At 40.2% G+C, this 19,586-nt stretch overlaps 1 protein-coding gene across 2 annotated transcripts in view; it reads left to right on the forward strand.

Moving 5' to 3' along the window:
• Window positions 1-19,586, forward strand: part of Trpc4ap (transient receptor potential cation channel subfamily C member 4 associated protein) — a 66,502-nt gene that overhangs the window by 22,748 nt on the left and 24,168 nt on the right. For both annotated transcript variants that reach the window (XM_051192411.1, XM_051192419.1), the window contains exons 5-7: window positions 2,302-2,357; window positions 5,886-6,014; window positions 11,360-11,567. In XM_051192411.1, the coding sequence (XP_051048368.1) occupies window positions 2,302-2,357; window positions 5,886-6,014; window positions 11,360-11,567 (393 nt within the window). The remainder of the gene's footprint in view (window positions 1-2,301; window positions 2,358-5,885; window positions 6,015-11,359; window positions 11,568-19,586) is intronic.

Here is a 19,586-nt window from a genome sequence, read left to right on the forward strand (position 1 = left end):
GCATCTTTGTACTTTCTAATAATAGTCACTTGATACAGCTTTTGTTTTCTTTAGAAATTTTTTTTGTTACATGTTATCTGAAAAACTAAGACATAACCTGGTAAGATCATTTTGTTTAAACGGCCTATCAATCCATCAGATTTTTGTTGTAAAGGAGATTTATGCTCTTGTAAAAAGTTCAGTCATGTTGGATATGGTGGTGCACACCTCTGATCTCAGCCTCTGAGACAGAGGCAGGCAAATCTCTGAATTTGAGATCAGTGTGGTCTACAGAATAAGTTCCAGGATAGCCAGGGCCACAAAGAGAGAATCTGCCTCTAAATAAGTGAGTGAGTGAGTGAATAAAAGAAAGGGAGGGAGGAAGGAAGGAAGAAAGAAAGAGGAAAAGAAAAAGTTCAGCCATCGCCAGAGTCATATATGGCAAAGTCAGTGTTTACATAATTCTTAACTATTTAAGTTGGGTGATAGGTTTAGTTGTATTATTTTTACAACTTATCCGTGTGACTGACAGGTATTCTTTTTTAGGTTTTAGTATTTGTTAAAAATTCTACCTTTAAGGTACACACTTCACTCTGCCTTTAAAAGCCTGAGATCACTTCAGTTAACATCTCTCTCTCTCTCTCTGTCTCTCTCTGTCTCTCTCTCTGTGTGTGTGTGTGTGTGTATATACACATTTTAAACTTGCACCTACATCAATAGGATGAACTACTGTGTGAGACCCCATTTATGTTTACAGTAATAGTTAGAGAATTCATACTCTTTTTTGGTGGGGCAGAGGTGAGACAGGCTGGCTGGGGATGACCTTAAATTCTTGACCCACCATACTTGGAGGTCCACCATCCAAGGACTGATGTTGAAGGCTTGTGTCACTACGTCCTGTTCTCATACTCATTTTGAGTGTCTCAGGTTTCTACTCTGACATCAAGTAGCATCTGTTAATGAGGTGGTTCCCAACCTTCCTAATGATTTGACCCTTTAATACAGTCCCTCATGTTGTGGTGTCTCCCCCAACCGTAAAATTATTTCATTGCTACTTCACTTTATTTATTTATTTATTTTGGGTTTTTGTGACAGTTTCTCTGTGTAACAGCCCTACCTGTCCTGGAACTCGATCTATAGACCAGGCTGGCCTCGAACTTACGGAGATCTGCCTGCCTCTGCCTCTCACATGCTGGGATTAAAGGCATACACCATCACTTCTAGGCTCATTGCTACTTCATAACTGTAATTATGCTACTGTTATGAATTGAATAGTAGTGTAAATATCTGATATGCAACCTCTATGAAAGAAAGGGTCATTCGACCCCCACCCCACCCCAGGGTTGTGACCACTGGTTGAGAGCCGCTGATTTAATGGCTTGTTGGTTGCTCTTGGTTTCTCTCTCCCCATCCCAGAAGATTTGTAGGTACCATGAGGAGTGGGACTTCTCTTCCTCTTTTGCTTGCAACTCCACATTAAAATTAGTGAGCAAATTCTTGATGAGTGTATGAATCTAACTCCCTTTGGAAATGGAAAGTTGAGAACTACTGAGTTAATTTTGATTCATTCTACTCTGAATTCATTAAAAAAATAAGCAAGGCAAAATGTGTCAAATAGGTAGAGAGGTAGTAATAAGGGACACCACACACCTACATAGTCCAAAGTAGACGAGTGACCCATCTGTCCAGCCAGGCTAGCCTGCCAGGGCCACTCACTGGGACCTGAGGGAGATGTGGGTGTTAGAGTTTATGGCAGTGAGGAAACGAATGGAAACTGGTTTTAAAAATAAGTGCAACACCAGATAAAGCACTCTGCCATGGCTCATACTCAGTTTTATCATCTCTGGGTTTGGGGCTCATAAAAGTAAGTTCCTTTTTGTGTTAGTATCTTGTTCTGGTCATAGAGAAATAGTGAGTTCTTTCTATTTGGAATTCACAGTATATCAGACATTAGAAACCACTTTCCTAATATATAAAAAACTATAACAACAAGAAAACCTAAAATCCAGTTAGTAAATCTGAAACAGAAGTGATGCCCTTATTTTCTGCTAGCAGATTTCATTGGGAATAAATAGGAGAAATTTGGTCAGGCTTCTTACACTCTGGACTGTCGTTGTTCTGATGTTGAAAATACACCATGAGTCTTTTTCTGGTGGTGAGTAGCTCGTGTGTTCACTTAAAGTGGCACAGTCCAAGTGTCTGCACAGCACTTGCCTCCCTAGTGCTGGGACTGCAGATACGCAACACGCCCAGCTAGAACATTTCTTATGTTCCAGATAATGTTACACTGTGAGAAAAATAATGCTCCTCCTTCTCTTTCAGTAAGTGACGAGATGTCAAAGGACTGCTTGAGCATCCTGTATAATACCTGTGTCTGTGTGAGTATTTCTGCTGTTAGTGTCCATTTATCTATTCCTTTGTCTTCCTGGTGAGGCAGGGAATGTTTGAGTAGGGTAGCAGACATGAGAACTGTCTTCAGATATATAAGGGAATTGTCCTTATTGTCTGCGTGCCTGAGAATCAGGACCAGCAAGTAGAAATAATGGAGAGAAAGAATTTTGTAGCACTTACTTAGAGCTAAAGCTATCTCTCAGCAGGCCTCGAACTCCATAGCCAGCCAACCCCCTTCCCCTCAGATATCCAAGCAGAGGCTAGCTAGCTCTTACTTGTTGAAGGGTGACAAGTATTGGCAGAAGGTCCATGTCCTTTAAGATAACCTTTAACTCCACTCTGCCTGTTCCTTCATCCTACTGGAAAACAAAAGCCAGCGGTCCTACCCATATATTGAATACCGCAGTCTGTGGGGTTGACCACTGTATTAAGAAGAACGGTGAAAATGGAAGTAATTTGGAAGCTGATTTTTATGCCCTGGCTGTTGGCTTAGTACAGCTCCCTGAGCGTGGTTCGCAGAGTGTGTGTAATCAAGCTGATATTACAGATGTCGTGGGAACTAAGTGAGATCACAGGTGTGAACACACTTTGTAAGCAGTGTGTAAATGTTATGTCTAAAGGCACAGTGCTGACTTTAGGAACTTACTGTAAGCTTACTTGTTAACATGCATAGTAGAGCAAGCCGAGTGATGCTGTAGAAGTGAAGCCTCTGTCACGGAAGCAAAAGAAACTTTAACTGTTTCTTGTCTTATTCTGAGGAAGGTTGCAGAGGATACTGCTGAGACCACAGCTAGAGAAGTAGATAAGAAAGAGAAGGATATACAGGGTGGGTACAGAAACTGGGCTGACAGAAAATATTGGTTGTAGTCTAGAGTGTCTTGTAGTTTCTTAGTGACCAGCACAGAGAGTGAGCTGCTTGAATACCTGTGATGGTCATGTGCTGTGGGTTATAATGCAGGCTGTGTGGTTATTGTACATTTTCTTAGAGCTACTCTTTTGAAATAAAAAAATAATTACTTTGATAATTATATTTTATTTAACACATCTCGTAAGAATATGAGCATTCCAATCATTTTTAAGACATTTTACTTTTTTGTAGCAAGCTTTCAGGATCCAGAGTGTCTGTTTGGATTAGCTGCTTTTCAGTTGCCCATGTTGTTACAGCTGGTAGCACAGAACAGCACAGGAGGATCTATAAGACAAAAGCTAATTGTCAAGAATGCGCAACTGTTTTTACAGCTAAAGTTCAATAATATTAAAAAAAAAAAAAGAGCATGGAAGAGAGTGACTCCATAATTGTCAAGTTTATTACAAAGGTGTTTTTAGATTGTGACCTGATATTAATCAGAGACAGCCAGGCGGTGATGGCACATGCCTTTAATATCAGCACTTGGGAGGCAGAGACAGGCCAATCTCTGTGAGTTAGAGACCAGCCTGGTCTACAAGAGCTAGTTCCAGGACAGCCTCCAAAGCCACAGAGAAACTGTGTCTTGGGGGGGGCAACAAAATTAATCAGAGACATTCTAGTAAAACAGTTACGCTTTAAAACTTAAGGTTACAGAGATGACTCATGTGGTAAAGTCTTACCACAGAAGCATAAGGACCTCAATTTGATCCCACAAAACAAAGAAATGCCGTGGTGAATGCCTGTAATCGTAGTCAGTGCTGAGAGGCAGGGACAGGTGGGTTCCCAGGCATCACTGGCCGGCCAGCCAGTCTAGGTGACTTGTTGAATTTCAAGGTCAGTGAGAGACTTTTATCAGTCTCTTCATTTTGAAGATTAAGTTAAATTGACACATCTATCTCGCTGATTGTCAATATCTCTTAGCTTGGAGAACCCACTCACCAGTTTAAAATCCAAACTCTTGAACATGACTTGTGAGGTTATTTGCCAGCTAGTACTTATTTTATTCCTTCATTGCCCCTTGTTTTTTATTCTAGCCTTTAAGTCTCACCCATGAGCTAGGTCTGCTGTAGAGAGTAGAGGGTGAAGGTAGGACACCTCTGTTATGTCAGTCAGTAGATAGATATAGGTCGTGTTTGGTGGAGGGTGTGGACAGCTGTAGACCAGGATGAGGCTTCAGAGAAGAGGGGCGCCTGTGTTTAGAGTGGGTTAGGGATCTCCACAGAGAGGGAGTCATCTGGAAAACTTGGTAGGTTGCTTGCCTGTCCCCGTCTTTGTCAGTAATTTATGAATAATAATAGCATATGTAATTTATTATATATGCATATGTATACACATACTTATGTGGGTGTATATGTGTGTAGAAGTCAGAAAAGAGCTTGTTGGATGCGAGTCTCTCCTTTTACCATGTGGGTTCAAGGATCAAATTCAGGTTGTTGAGTTTGGTGGCAAGTGTCTTTATCCATCAAGATGTTTTGCTGGCCCCAAAGCATATTCTTGACTAAAGAAAAGAGATGCAGAGTGTAAATCATATGTGATCCACTAATCAGATTAAACAGCAATCTGTTACAAATAATTTCAGACTTTTGTATGTTGTTATCTGTAGAAGCCACATTTCATGGCAAGCTTTTTATTCTGCAAAAGGCAAAAAGAATAGCTACATTATTTTCTTAATGGTGTATCCCATAATGTAGACAACACATACTTGGTTTATATGTTCTCCAACAGCAGACACTCATGTTGTTCCTGTGTTCTAAATGGTTGTGACAGATGGGGACTTTGTGGGCAGTGTATGCTTCAAGGGAAGAACAGTGTAGTAGAAGTAGGAGCTCCTGTGTGCTTCAGTGCTAACAAGTCACTCAGCCTGCCCTGAGTTAGGTAAGCCTCTGGAGAATTGATTGTCTCTGACATGTAGATACTGTGCACCTGTTTGAATGACCTATGAGTGTCAGTCAGAAGAGTGAGTTAATTGATAGCAAAGGAAACTAAGCCTGTTGGTTGCTCCAAGATCACTTTGGCTTTAAGATAAAGGTTAAGTGAGAGAGTTTACTGCACTCTCTCATTGGAATCCTCCCAAACTCTTGAAAGAGTCTTGTATAGGTGAAGAAATGGGGATCCAAAGGTAAGAAGTGATTTGCTCAGTCACCTAGATCAAAAGTCATGCTATCGATACCAAGGCCATTCAGGTTGAGACTGGCCTGCAGAAGCTTTGCACAGCCCTCTTATGAAGCATCGTCACCTCATGAATCATAAGTGTGTAGCTTGATTGCTCTAGGTGGGATTGCTCACATTAGTCAATGGGCTTTTGTCCAGATAATACTGGTTGGCCATCTAAATGGAGCCATTATGGGCTTAGACTTCATGAGCTAGCTGAACTTGTTTGTCTCTTGCTTTTTTCTCATTCCTAACTCCAAAGTAGTCTCCCTGTCATGTGGTCTGAGAGCCAGGGGTCATTTTTTTTCATGTATTCCCCACAGTACATGCAACTCCTATATTTGTTGACTCATGCTCGTTTTTCAGGATGGGATTGCTTTCTGCATCTTGGATAGTGTTTTGTGTTTTGTGTTGTGGTCACAAGAATTCTGCCTTTTCTGTCTTTTCCCCATGACAGACGGAAGGTGTAACAAAGCGTTTGGCAGAGAAGAATGATTTTGTGATCTTCCTGTTTACACTGATGACAAGTAAGAAGACATTCTTACAAACAGCAACACTCATCGAAGATATTTTGGGTGTTAAAAAGGTGAGCTGTGTTCTTCCGCTGTGGGAGGGTGTCTCAGGCACTGGATTGTTGAGCTTGGTTATGACTGGACAGGGATCCTTTAAAAGCAGCTCTTCCACTCACTAGTGTTAAATTCTTCGTTCTTAGCTAGGTTCAGATATAAAACTAGGTTGTGTTCCTTAAGTCCATGGGTCTTTATGGCTGTGAAACATATACATACATACATACATACATACATAATATATATTTGTATATATGTATACATACACACATGCACCCCCCACACACATATAATAAATTGAAGTCAAACAATATGAAACACAAAACTTTGCATGGATTTGGTGAATTTTTAGTGTTCCCTACTAAGATGAAGTTGCGTCTCCTCTCACTGTTGGGCTGCTTTTCTGTTGTGTGCGCTGGGGACTGCTTCAGAGCAGCTGTCTGAAGCCTTTATGAACTAGTTCTGTTCCCTCTAGTGCTAATATTTGGCCTTTGCTTTTTCTTTTTTTAACTTTTAAAAATCTTTATTTTGAGTTTATTTCTTTCCTTTTGTTTTTCTTGTTAAGCTATGTATTTTCCTCTGTTCCCCTCCCCCCCCTTTTCTTCCACCCTCCCCCGCCCCACATCTCCCAATTTACTCCACCTTCCTGGGCGGATCCATGTATGTCTTTCATAGTGGCCTTTGCTTTTTAAATCTACCTTTATATTTTCCTGTCGGACTTCAGTTAAAGTTGGTTAATTGCCTTGAACATAAGCACTGAAACCCTGCCATTCTCTTTCCTTTCTTTTTTAGCTTGTTTTTTCTCCCCCCCCCCCCCCCGAGGGTTTTGTTTTTGTTTGTTTTGAGACAGGGTTTCTCTATGTGTAGCCTTGACTGTCCTGGAACTCACTCTGTAGACTAAGGTGGTCTCAAACTCGAAGAGGTCTTTCTGCCTCTACTTCCCAAGTATTGGGACTAAAGGCATGCGCCACTGCCTGCCTTTTTTTTTTTTTTTTTTTTTTTAATGGTACTAGGAATTGTATTTAGGGTCTTGCACATTCTAGGGAAGTGTTCTACCACTGAACTATTATCCTGTGTGTAGCTCATCACATGTTTGAGGTTATCTGGATAAAAGTGAGACTTTTTCTCAAAAATCAGCAACGAAAAGATGAAGACATTAAAGTTTTCTCATCAGAACACATAGACTTCCAAAAATACACCCATACACACTATGTTGGAATTTTGGTATAATGGTTGTTAGGACCTGGAGTTTACTTCCTCAATCCTATCCATGCCTCATGGTTGCTGGTTAGTGGGTTTCTTCTTACTGCTGTATAGTCCCCTTGAGGTTGAGGTTGTTGTAGCAGAAAAGAGAGTACCCACACACACTGTCACCCAGCTTTGCCTTCTGCTTTCTGCAGACCTTGCCTGTTATTACCCAGGCAGAAGCATCACAAGAGGCCCATTGTCTTTGGGAACACATTCTCAGTGTGTACAGACCCCAGACAGTTCCTTTGTGCTCTTTGATAAAATGCCTTTGTTCTTTCCCAAGAATGGTGTGCTCAATCCAGTGTGTGAGAATGGCTGTCAGCGCAGGAACTACATGCTCCTTGGCAGTTTCAGAGTAGGAGACAGTGATTGTTCCTTCCCAACTTTACTAGCCTGGTCCTTCATGCCTTCTTGTTCTTATCTGTGTTAACCAAATTGGTGATAGGGTCTACTTCATTTTGTAGGTGCCTTGATGTAATGTGCAAAATTAAAGTGGAAACTTGAACCACAGGCTGGGAAAAGGTAGCTGCAATTCATGCAGTAACCAAAGGATTAGCCGGGTAGTGGTGGTACATGCATTTAATCCCACACATACATACACATAACATCTACACATACATGCACACTGTTGTGGGATGTTTGTAACACCATGTGAAGGTGCATTGCTGTGATTGGTGTAATAAAAAGTTGAACTGCCAATAACTAGGCAGAAGGTATAGGCGGGACTTCCAGGCAGAAAGAGGAAGTAGGAGGAGGAATCTAGTCGTGTGTGTGTGTGTGTGTGTGTGTGTGTGTGTGTGTGTGTGTGTGTGTGTGTGTAGGAGACATAGGAACCAGGATGGGTAGTACCTGACCAAAAGTAGATTAATACAAATGGTTACTTTAAGTTATAAGAGCTAGTTAAAAACATGCCCAAAGTCAGGCAGTGATGACTCATACCTTAGATCCCAGTACTCAGGAGGCAGAGGTAGTCAACTCTCTGTGAATTTGAGGCCAGCCTGGTCTACAGAATGAGTTCCAGGACAGGCTTCAAAGCTACACAGAGAAATCCTGTCTTGGGGTGGGGATAGGGGGTGTCAGAAAACAAACCTAAACTAAGGCCAAGCTTTCATGATAAGTCTCCGTGTCATTATTTGTGAGCTGGCGGCCCAAAGAAAAATCCAACTACAGCACACACACACACATATATATATAAATATATATATATAAATATATATATATATGCATACCCACCCATACATACATATACATACATATATATATGCACATACCATGCATACATATACAAATACATTCACATGCTTACATATTCATATACACACATGCACATCCACCTACATACACACACTCACACACAAATACAATGTAATTAGAAGAATATTTTAAATGAAGTGCAAATACTAGGGACTAGGGAAATGACTTGCTGGATAAAGCCCTTGCTATACAAGTATGAAGACTAGAGTTTGAATCCCTAACACCCATATAAAAACTAGGTTGTCAGGGTGCCCCATGTATAATTCTACTTGTACTTGCTAGAAAGCATAGTCAAGGGACCCTGGGCAAGCTGCCTAGCTCGACAAGGCAAATAGGCAAGTGTCATGTTTCAATTAACAAGATAGATTGAGGTCCAGTGAGATAACCTAACATCAGCCTCTGGCCACCAAATGCATCATACACACTTACACACACATATGAATATGTGTACACATACATTCAAAAAAAGAAATGAGAACACTAGAATAAACCCAGGTCTGTCTCTCAGCTACATGGAACAGATCCAGGTGTGTCATGCAAGGATATTGTTTGAAGATGTTCTTTCCCTAACATACATGTTTATTGGCTTGTGATGGAAACCATTTGTCGTTGTTCAGAATTTTTTAGTGGCTACTGCCCAAGGAAAACTTCTCCATGGACATCAAGCAACAATACTTAGGGTACCACTGTTTCAGAGTAGACTAAAAGTAAGCCTGTGACCCATGTCTCTTCACACACAAGTATAATAGTGTTAGACATGACTGGTGCTGTGGGTAAAAGCACAGCTGAATAGGGAAGTGACTGAGGGATAAAAGCCAGCTACAAAGCACTGTAGGCTGTTTGCTGTTTTCATAAAATTAAAACATAAAACTTTTTAATGACAGCGTAATTCATAGAAGTGCTCACCTGACAGAGGTAAGGTAGGGGAGTTCACATAGTGAAAAAGTCCCATTATGCTTTATAACATGTATCAAATATTAAATTTAAAAATTAGTGAAGCTGAGTGTAATGTAACCTTTATTCTAGGGAGGTTGAGGCAGGGAAATTATTGGAAGTCTAAGTCCAGCCTAGGTTACAGCATGAGTTTTAAACAAGCCTAAGTTGTAGTGAGATACTCCATCTCATAACCAATAACAATTAAAAGTGGGTGTGGGGTTGTGGGACCTGGTTACACCCTGAGTTGGACAGGGCTGGACGGATGGAGAAGCTGAGAGTCATACACTGAGTTAGATGGGGGAGCTAAAAGAGTGTCTAATGCTAACAGTAGTAGCTGACATCCATGTGTACTGACTGCGGAGAAGACAGACAACTGTTCCCAAATGCTTCCCTCTCAACAAACCACAGTCTTTCATCACGTCCAGTAGTCATTTGCCTGATTAGTGTGGTTACTGAGCTTCTTGCCACCAGGTGCTGTGCATAAGGCTCTAAAGAAAAGGCAAGGCCTTTGGGAAATAGATACAGGACAAATAATTAAACATTTCTTTTCAAAGACAGAAAAATAGCCAATCTAGTAGAAGTAGATTAGTGGGATGAAAGAAAGAAGGTTCTACCTGTAGAATAGGTGATGGTTTAAAACATGAAAAGTTCATGGAGTATACACACTGATTTTTAAAGCAGGAAAAACATGAGATTCTAGACCAGCATTTTTTGTCTACTTATTTCATATGTATAGGTGTTTTGCCTGCATGTATTTATGTGCACCACCTGCATACAGTACCTGCAGAGACCAGAAAGTCTTAGATCCCCTGGAACTGGAGTTACAGAGAGTTGTGATCTGCCATGTGGCTTCTGGTAATTGAACCTGGGTCATGTGGGAAGGCAGCTAGTGCTCTTAACCACTGAGCCATCTCTCCAGCCCAGAAAGAAGCATTTAAAAAAATCTAATATTCTTAGACAGGTTCTATCAGTAAAAATCACCTGACATGGGCTCCTGGAGAAGAAAATGAAGCTTATTTGGGCTTACAGTTCTGGAGCTTCAAAGTGCACACAGCACAACTTGAGTGGCTGTGTCCCCTCATGGCAGATAGATAGCAACATGGAGTTTGAGAGAGCAGTAGAGAGACAGGATGGGACCAAATTCGGCCTTATTTTACTTTTCTCCCACGGTTACCAAGGAGCCCCAGGTACCTTCTAGCAGGATACTCCTAATTTCCTAAGGATCTCTTCAGGTTCCACCATCTCCCAGTACCACTCCCCCAAGAGCCTAGCTCTCTAGGTATGAATGTGTGGTGAGCCTGAAACCATACAGCTAGGAATAGAAGGAAAATTCCTTTGCATGATAGAGCACACCGGTTAAAAATTTCAGCGAACATTTCTTTTAAAACTTTGGAAGTGTGTCTGATAAAGCCAAGAAGGTAAGTATATACTGTGTATATGTATACAAGGACCATCTGTAGGGATGCTCACTGCAACATTCAGTTGTAGTGAGGAGTTACAGTTCACTTAAGTGTGCATACAGGAGAGCAAAACACCCTGTAGTAAAGCGATGAAAAAGAATTAAGTAGAGCCGCTCATTGGAGTGTCTGTATAGATTTCAGTGTGATTTATAAAAAAAACTTGGTAGGTTTAAAAAAAAAAATGGAGCAAAATTTGCTGTCAGAACCAAGGCAGACAGTGGGAATAGTTGTGCTTACAGGGTAAATGTAACCTCTATACTAACCATGAGATAGCTGAGTCCCATTCTGTTACCAGCAGGTAAAGAGAATCCAGAACTTAGCTGAGGTTGCACAACTGAGGTCTACACAGCTGGGATTTGAACCCAAGTGGTCTCACTGCTGAGCCCTGAGGAGGAATGCAAGGAGGGTAGCACATACAGCTTCTTGAGGAATTGAGCATGGGGATTGTTTATTTGTGTCTTCTATAGGAAATGATTCGGCTAGATGAAGTTCCTAATCTGAGTTCCTTAGTATCCAATTTCGATCAGCAGCAGCTTGCTAACTTCTGCCGGATTCTGGCTGTCACCATTTCAGAGATGGACACAGGGAATGACGACAAACATACACTTCTTGCCAAAAATGCTCAGCAGAAGAAGAGCTTGAGCTTGGGTCCTTCTGCAGCTGAAATTAACCAAGGTAAAGAGCTCTCAGCATTCCCAGATTGTATTTGAGACCCTTTTTAAATCACTTGGCTCTTGGTATCTACATATAATCAGTTATTAGGACCTCTGGGGTCCATTTGGAGGCTGTAAATTTTATATGTGTCTTTTTTTTTAATGTCACAAGACAAAGTTTAATAGCTTTAATCAGGTTTTTAAAATGTATCTAGCAGTTCAAAAAACCCACTGTCTAATTAGAATTACTAGTGCATGTTTCAGCCTTTCTATGGACATGGTATATACTGTATTTTTTCATGGCAGCATTGTGGTAACAGATCAGGACAGCCCACATGTTCATCATTGAGAGGTTACTTACATTACAGAATGTGTGTGTAATGAAAAATGGTATAGCTTTTAAAAGAGTGAAAATACATCTATAGACTGGTATAGGAAAATCTACAGAAAATATTCAAGGGAAACATAGATTCGGGCCTGTAGCTCAGTGGTAGAGGGTGTTTGCTTATCACAGCCCTGGGTTCAGTCCCTAGCAGTTAAGGTAGGTAGGGAGTGAGAGGATAGAAAGGATGGGATACTTTTACTGTAAGACAGGGGAGATGATTAAGACTACACAGTCATTTGTTTACATGGAGTATGCATAAAGAAACCGAAGAACACAAAGAACAGTGCTTACCTGCTAGAAGTGTTTGGCAGCATTGCTGGAACTTCTTACTGAATGCTTCTCGGGCTGTTTGACTTAGAGCACTGTATTTGAGGTATTGAAACACTTCCAAATTACCACTCAGAGGCTTATATCAATTGTAAATGCTCATCTGATAGCTCAGGCTTGTTACTAGCTAACTCTTACAGTTAAATTAACCCATATTTCTTATTTACACTCTGCCACATGGCTCATGGCTTGCTATTTCATTTTCTGCATCCTGCCTCCTCTGCTGTTGTCTGGCATCTCCTCTGACTCACCCTTACTCATCCCATCATTTTGTTTGCTTTTCCCCCCAACTTTACCCTGTTCCCTATTGGCCAGTCAGCTTGTTTACTAAACCAGTCATAGTGACACATATTTATACAATGTAAATACTGGTTATTCCACAGCAAAGGTCTCTTCAGGTACACCCAGCATAGCCTTGAACTCACTATGAGTCTAGGCTACGCTCCAGTTGAGCCACCTTCCTTATGATAATCTGTTGCCAGTGTCCTTCCAGAGATAGCATACACATTCCTCATCATGGGATGGGACAGGGAGGGGAGAAAAAAAAAGCTGTTTAGTTTATGCAAATGCAAGTATTTGCATTCCAGTCTGGTCCACTGCTGTGCCAGCCCCAAATAATACACAGAAACATTGTATTAGATATAATTCTGTTGGCCAGTTATTGGTTTCTTATTGGCTAGCTCTGTCTTAAATATTAATCTAAGTATTTCCATGTGGTCTCATCTTACCGCCGGAGACAGCCCGCACCTCTGTTATCTCCAGTCTCTCCATGCTGACCCTTCCTTACTACCTCCTCTCTCCTTGTCTCCTAGTCCTGCCTACCTTCCTTTCCTATTGGCCAACAGTGCTTTATTCATTAACCAATAAGAGAAACATATTTACAGAATGGCATCTCCCATCATCTCCTCTTTTCTGTCTCCCATTAGAAGTAGGCACCATTCTATTCTGCTTGTCTGTTTTAAATTAGCTTTACAAAGTATTTCATTCCTATACATACAAAATTTGATAGTTCCATTTACAAATAGATAATATTACACATATAAGCATATGGTAATTTATTTCCAGATATCTTATTGATACAAATTTATTTTATTTCAAGTCTTTGTTAACACCCTTGAATAATAGGGTACAATGGGATGGGTATTTGAATTTTATACTTTGATGGATTAACCCTGCAGGAAAATTGCTAGTCTTGTCACTTGCTGTCTTTGTACCTTATCCAATGCAGACCATTTTTTGATTGCTTGATATTTAGCCAAGCTGATAAGTTAAGGGGGAAAAAAGGGGGGGTTTGTTTTTCCTCATTGTAATTGTTCCCTAAAGAAATATATTCATTAAATCAGCTTACATTGAAATAGCAACAGTGGCTGTCTTGTACCTAGAGGCTGAGAGCCTAGTTGCTCAGGCTTTGAATCTAGTACTTCATTAGTCAGAGAATTCATACAGTGTCTGCCTCACACTGGAGAAGATGAGTTTGAGAAGCTTGTGCCTCTCAGTCCTAGTCTGGTGCCAAAAACCTGGTGGGCTCTTGGAGTGCTCTGGTCCTCTGTCAGTGAAGGAGGCCTGGTTTGATTGTCTTAGAAGGAATTGGCTGCAGCAACAGGGTAGGTAAATTGACTAGATCTTTAAAGGGAAGCAGTGATCTTCCTTCTGCCATGCTCTAAATCCAGGCTGCTGCCAGAAGGTGCCACCACATTTGGGGTTGGTCTTCCCCTAGCAGTTAAGACACTTATCAGGAAAAATTTCAGGTGAGAGTCCCTTAGGTGATTCTAATTTGTGACAAGTTAACATTAAAACCAACCATCACACTCTTATGACATAAAATCAAGCACTTTTGAGTGAACAGTTCAGTGGCATTTAATATATTTATAAGTTGCTCAACTTCACCTTTGAAGTTCAATGACATTTTCACTGCTCCAGAATGAATTGCTATGCACAATAAGCAATTATTCCTTGTTCCCTTCCTGTAGACTCCTGCCAGCCTCTAGCCTGTTTTCTTCCCCTGTGGCTTTATCTTGGATATAAATACCAATAGGGTCATTTAATATATGACCTTTTGTACATGGTTTCTTTTCACTTGGCATGTTTTCTGAGGTCACTGACATTGTGGCGTGTCGTTATTTCATTCCTTTGTGCAGCTGGATAATGTTCATGATATGTATATACCACAATATATATCCACCCTTTTATCCGTCAGTGAGCATCCAGGCTGTTTCCCTCTTTAGACTACTGTCAGTGGTGCTGCTGTGAACACATGCATATTTGAGCACTCACTATCAGAGTTCTTTGAGTATGTGCCGAAAAATGGAATTGCTGGGCCAGCTGTATGGCTGTGTGCAGGTTTCTGTTTGTGTGTGTGTGTGTGTGTTTTATGGTACTGAAGATTGAACCCAGAGTTTCATGCATGGTAAGCAAGCACTCTACCACTAAGCTTCACCTTCAGAACTCAGTTGACTTTTAACTGGTTTTTCATTTCATTTTATTTTATTATTTTTTTTTGTATTTATTTTTTGTTTTTACATCACAACCACAATTTCTCCTCCTTCTCCTCCTCCTCCCATCCCCCTTTTTGCGCTTCTCCCCCTTCATTTCTCTTCAGAAAAGGGCAGGCCTCTAGCCATGATCTATCAAGTTAAAGTGAGACTAGGTACCTCCTCTCCTATTAAGGCTGGAAGAGGCAACCAGTAGGAGGAAAGGGTACCAAAAGTAGGCAACAGAGTCAGAGACAGCCCCTGCTCCCACTGTTAGGAGTCCAGCAAGAAGACCAAGCTACACAAAGAAGAGTAGAAGCATACATTTAGTATAACAAAAATTACTTCAAATTTGCGTCAATTACCAAAATCCATACCAATGTAAACTATTTGAGGTTAATGGTTGTCTTTTTAACCTATATTATATTTCTGCATTCCCCTAAACAATAATAAGCATCCAAAACCCATTGAATACTCAAAACTACGTATCCCACCTCTTGGGAATATGAGTGTTGTGTTCTCTAGTCTGTTTCCTGTTATCTGAGGGCTCTGGAATCTTTAGGGGGACCCTGAGAACATTGGGAAAATGGTCAAGTCCTGGTAGAGCTAGCTGTAATATTTGTTATTTGGTCTCTATGTAATGGGAAAGTGCAAAGCTTATATGAAGTCCTGACTGGAATAGTCATGAAACTGAACCATCTCAGCCAGTGTCCTTGAAGCTGTTACAAATGCAGAACTCTGAGGAAACATGGACCACCTGTCTTCAATGTTCCTGGTCCTCTTGCTCTGAAAACACACAAACTTTCAAAGGTAACATACATATCTGCATTAACACAAGTATGGTCTGTGTGTTGCACTCAAGCCAGCCAAAGATAATTTTTGTTTTATGTTTGAGCAGGTAAAATATATGTTACCTGTCTTATAGTTTTTCTAGATTTATTTCTTTATGTCTGTAGCCAGGATTTTTAGGGGGTCTCCCCTAATCAAATTTGATCTGTATTAACTTGAATGAATCCACAGGCTTTCATTTTCTGTGGAAATAAAAGCATAACCTCTTCCCCAACATAATATATTTTTTGACTTCTATTTTGAAGTTAAAGATATTTTTAAAATACATAGGTTGGTTTAATTTAGTAGTTTTACAATCCAATGTCTTTCAGCATCCATTGTTTACTCATCAGTAATCATAATATTTAGTCAATACAACACCATTTAGGATCCACAGTCTCTGTGTATTTCCCATCTCAACATGACTTATTCTTTTTTTTTTTTAAATGACTGTCTATATCCTTTTTCTTTTTTTCCCTTAAGCTTATACACATTGTTAAACTGTAACCTGTTTAGAGATTTTCATCTGAACTTGCTTTACTGCCTGTCTGTAAACTTTTCTGTCAGCATGAGCAAAATCTTAAACCACCATGCAACTTAGCTCATGTGCTGGTGGCTCAAGCCCACAGCCAGCAGCCAGCCAAGAGATGCGTCTCTGTACCACAGCCCCATGAGAGACTGCAGGACTAGGAATCCATGTTTGGCTCCTTTTCTGTGTGTTTGGAACCCCTTTCTTAAAGTTTTTTCCAGATCTTAGTGGAAATAACATATCCCCATGTTGGGTAGTGAGTCTTTCTCTGTCCCACCTGCTTCCTCTGCATCTGGGTGGTGACTCCACCTCCTTTCCAGCATTCTCTGCCTCCCAAATCCTGCCCAGCTATTGACCATTTAGCTTTTTAATAAACCAGTATCAGTGACATATCTTCCCACAGAGTAAAGGAATATTCCATAACAGTCACACATGCAATTTTTGTTATTTTTTTAAGATTCTATTTATTATTTAAAATGTGTATTGTGTTGTGTATGCCATGTATGTGTGGGTTTCCCCAGAAGCCAGAAGAGGATATCAGATTCCTTGGAACTGGAGTTATGTCTCAACTGGGTTTAACAGACATCTATAGAACATTCCATCCAAACATAAAAGAATATACCTTCTTCTCTGCTCCACATGGAACCTTCTCTAAAATCAATCACATACTAGGTGGCATAACAAACCTCAACAGATACAAGAGAATTGGAATAGTTCCCTGCATCTTATCAGATCACCATGCTTTAAAATTGGAATTCAACAACAACACAAATCACAGAAAACCTGCAAACTCATGGAAACTGAACAATGTGCAATTGCACCACACCTGGGCCAAAGAAGAAATAAAGAAAGAAATTAAGGACGTTCTAATATTCAATGAGAATGAGGACACAACATACCCGAACTTATGGGACACCTTGAAAGCAATGCTACAAGGGAAGCCATATGAAGAAAACAGAGGATAGTCACATAAGAGAATTAACAGCACAACTGAAAGCCTTAGAACAAAAAGAAGCAAACTCACCCGGAGGAGTAGACAACAGGAAATAATCACCTTGAGGGCTGAAATCAACAAAATAGAAACCAGGAAAACAATACAAAAAAATCAATGCAACAAAGAGTTGGTTTTTTGAGAAAATCAACAAGATAGACAAACCTTTATCCAAACTAACGAAAAAGCAAAGAGAGAACATACAAATTAACAAAATCGGAAATGAAAAGGGGAACATAACAACGGACACAGAGGAAATCCAGACAATTTTCAGGTCATACTTTGAAAACCTGTATTCCACAAAAATTGAAAATTCAAAGGAAATGGACAAATTTCTGGATAACTATCACCAAAATTAAATCAAGAACAGGCAAACAGCTTAAATAGACCTATAACCCGCAATGAAATAGAAGCAGTCATCAAACGCCTCCCAACCAAAAGAAGCCCAGGGCCAGATGGTTTCAGTGCAGAATTCTACCAGACATTCAAGGAAGAACTAATACCAATACCGGACTCTTTTTACGAGGCCACAATAACCTTGGTACCCAAGCCTCACAAAGACACAATTAAGAAAGAAAACTACAGACCAATATCCCTGATGAACATCGATGCAAAAATACTCAATAAAATACTAGCAAACCGAATTCAAGAATACATCAGAGAAATCATCCACCATGACCAGTAGGCTTCATCCCTGGATTGCAGGGATGGTTTAACATACGAAAGTCTATCAACGTGATCCACCATATAAACAAACTGAAAAAGAAAAACCATATGATCATCTCCCTAGATGCTGAAAAAGCCTTCGACAAAATTCAACACCCTTGCATGATAAAGGTCTTGGAGAGATCAGGGATAACAGGAACATACCTAAACATATTAAGAGCAATATACAGCAAACCAACTGCCAACATCAAACTGAATGGAGAGAAATTTAGATTCCTCTAAAATCAGGAACAAGACAAGGCTGCCCTCTCTCTCCATATCTCTTCAATATTGTACTTGAAGTTCTAGCTAAAGCTATAAAACAACGAAAGGAGATCAAGGGGATCCAAATTGGAAAGGAAGAAGTCAAACTGTCTCTATTTGCAGATGATAATGATAGTTTACATAAGTGACCCAATAAACTCTACCAGGGAACTCCTACAGCTGATAAACACCTTCAGCAAACTAGCAGGATACAAGATAACCTAAAAAAAAATCAGTAGCCCTACTTTATTCAGACGACAAAGAGGCGGAGAAAGAAATCAGAGAAACATCACCCTTTACAATAGCCACAAGCAACATAAAGTATCTTGGGGTAACACTTACCAAACAAGTGAAAGACCTATATAATAAGAACTTTGTGGCTCTAAAGAAAGAAATTAAAGAAGATACCAGAAAATGGAAAGATCTCCCATGCTCTTGGATAGGTAGGATAAACATAGTAAAAATGGCAATCTTGCCAAAAGCAATCTATAGATTCAATGCGATCCCCATTAAAATCCCAGCACAATTCTTCACTGACCTTGAAAGGATAATAATCAACTTTATATGGAAAAACAAAAGACCCAGGATAGCCAAAACAACCATGTACCATAAAAGAACTTCAGGAGGCATCACCATTCCTGACTTTAAGCTCTACTACAGAGCTATAGTTCTGAAAACAGCCTGGTATTGGCACAAAAATAGACAGGTAGACCAATGGAATAGAATTGAAAATCCTGATATTAATCCACACACCTATGAACACCTGATTTTTGACAAAATAGCTAAAAGAATACAATGGGGTGAGGACAGCATCTTCAACAAATGGTGTTGGCACAATTGGATGAGGGTGTAGAAGACTGCAGATAGACCTATGTCTGTCACCATGCACAAAACTCAAGTCCAAATGGATCAAAGACCTCAACATCAATCCAGCCACACCGAACCTCTTAGAAGAGAAACTAGGAGGTACCCTTGAACAAATTGGTATAGGAGACCGCTTCCTGAACATAACTCCAGGGGCACAGACACTGAGAGCAACAATTAATAAATGGGACATCTTCAAACTTAGAAGGTTCTGTAAGGCAAAGGACACAGTGGACAAGACCAAACGGCAGCCCACAGACTGGGAAAAGATTTTCACCGACAAAGGGCTGATCTCCAAAATATACAAAGAACTCAAGAAACTAGTCAACAAAACACCAAATAACCCTATTAAAAATGGGGTACAGAACTGAAGAAAGAATTCTTAATAGAGGAAATCAAAAAGGCTGAAAGACACTTAAGTGCTCAACATCCTTAGCTATCAGGGAAATGCAAATCAAAACAACTTTGAGATACCCTCTTACTCCTGCCAGAATGGCTAAAATTAGAAACACCAATGACAACTCATGCTGGAGAGGATGTGGAGAAAGGGAACACTCCTCCACTGCTGGTGGGATGACTGGATATTTTTATAACGAAAAAAGTTTACTGAAAATATAACTCAAATACACACACTAAAATCATAAAGATATTTTGATTTATCTCCCCACTTAGAGCCA

This window comes from Phodopus roborovskii, unplaced genomic scaffold, assembly GCF_943737965.1.
Source record: "Phodopus roborovskii unplaced genomic scaffold, PHOROB, whole genome shotgun sequence".
Classification (NCBI taxonomy): Eukaryota; Metazoa; Chordata; class Mammalia; order Rodentia; family Cricetidae; genus Phodopus; species Phodopus roborovskii.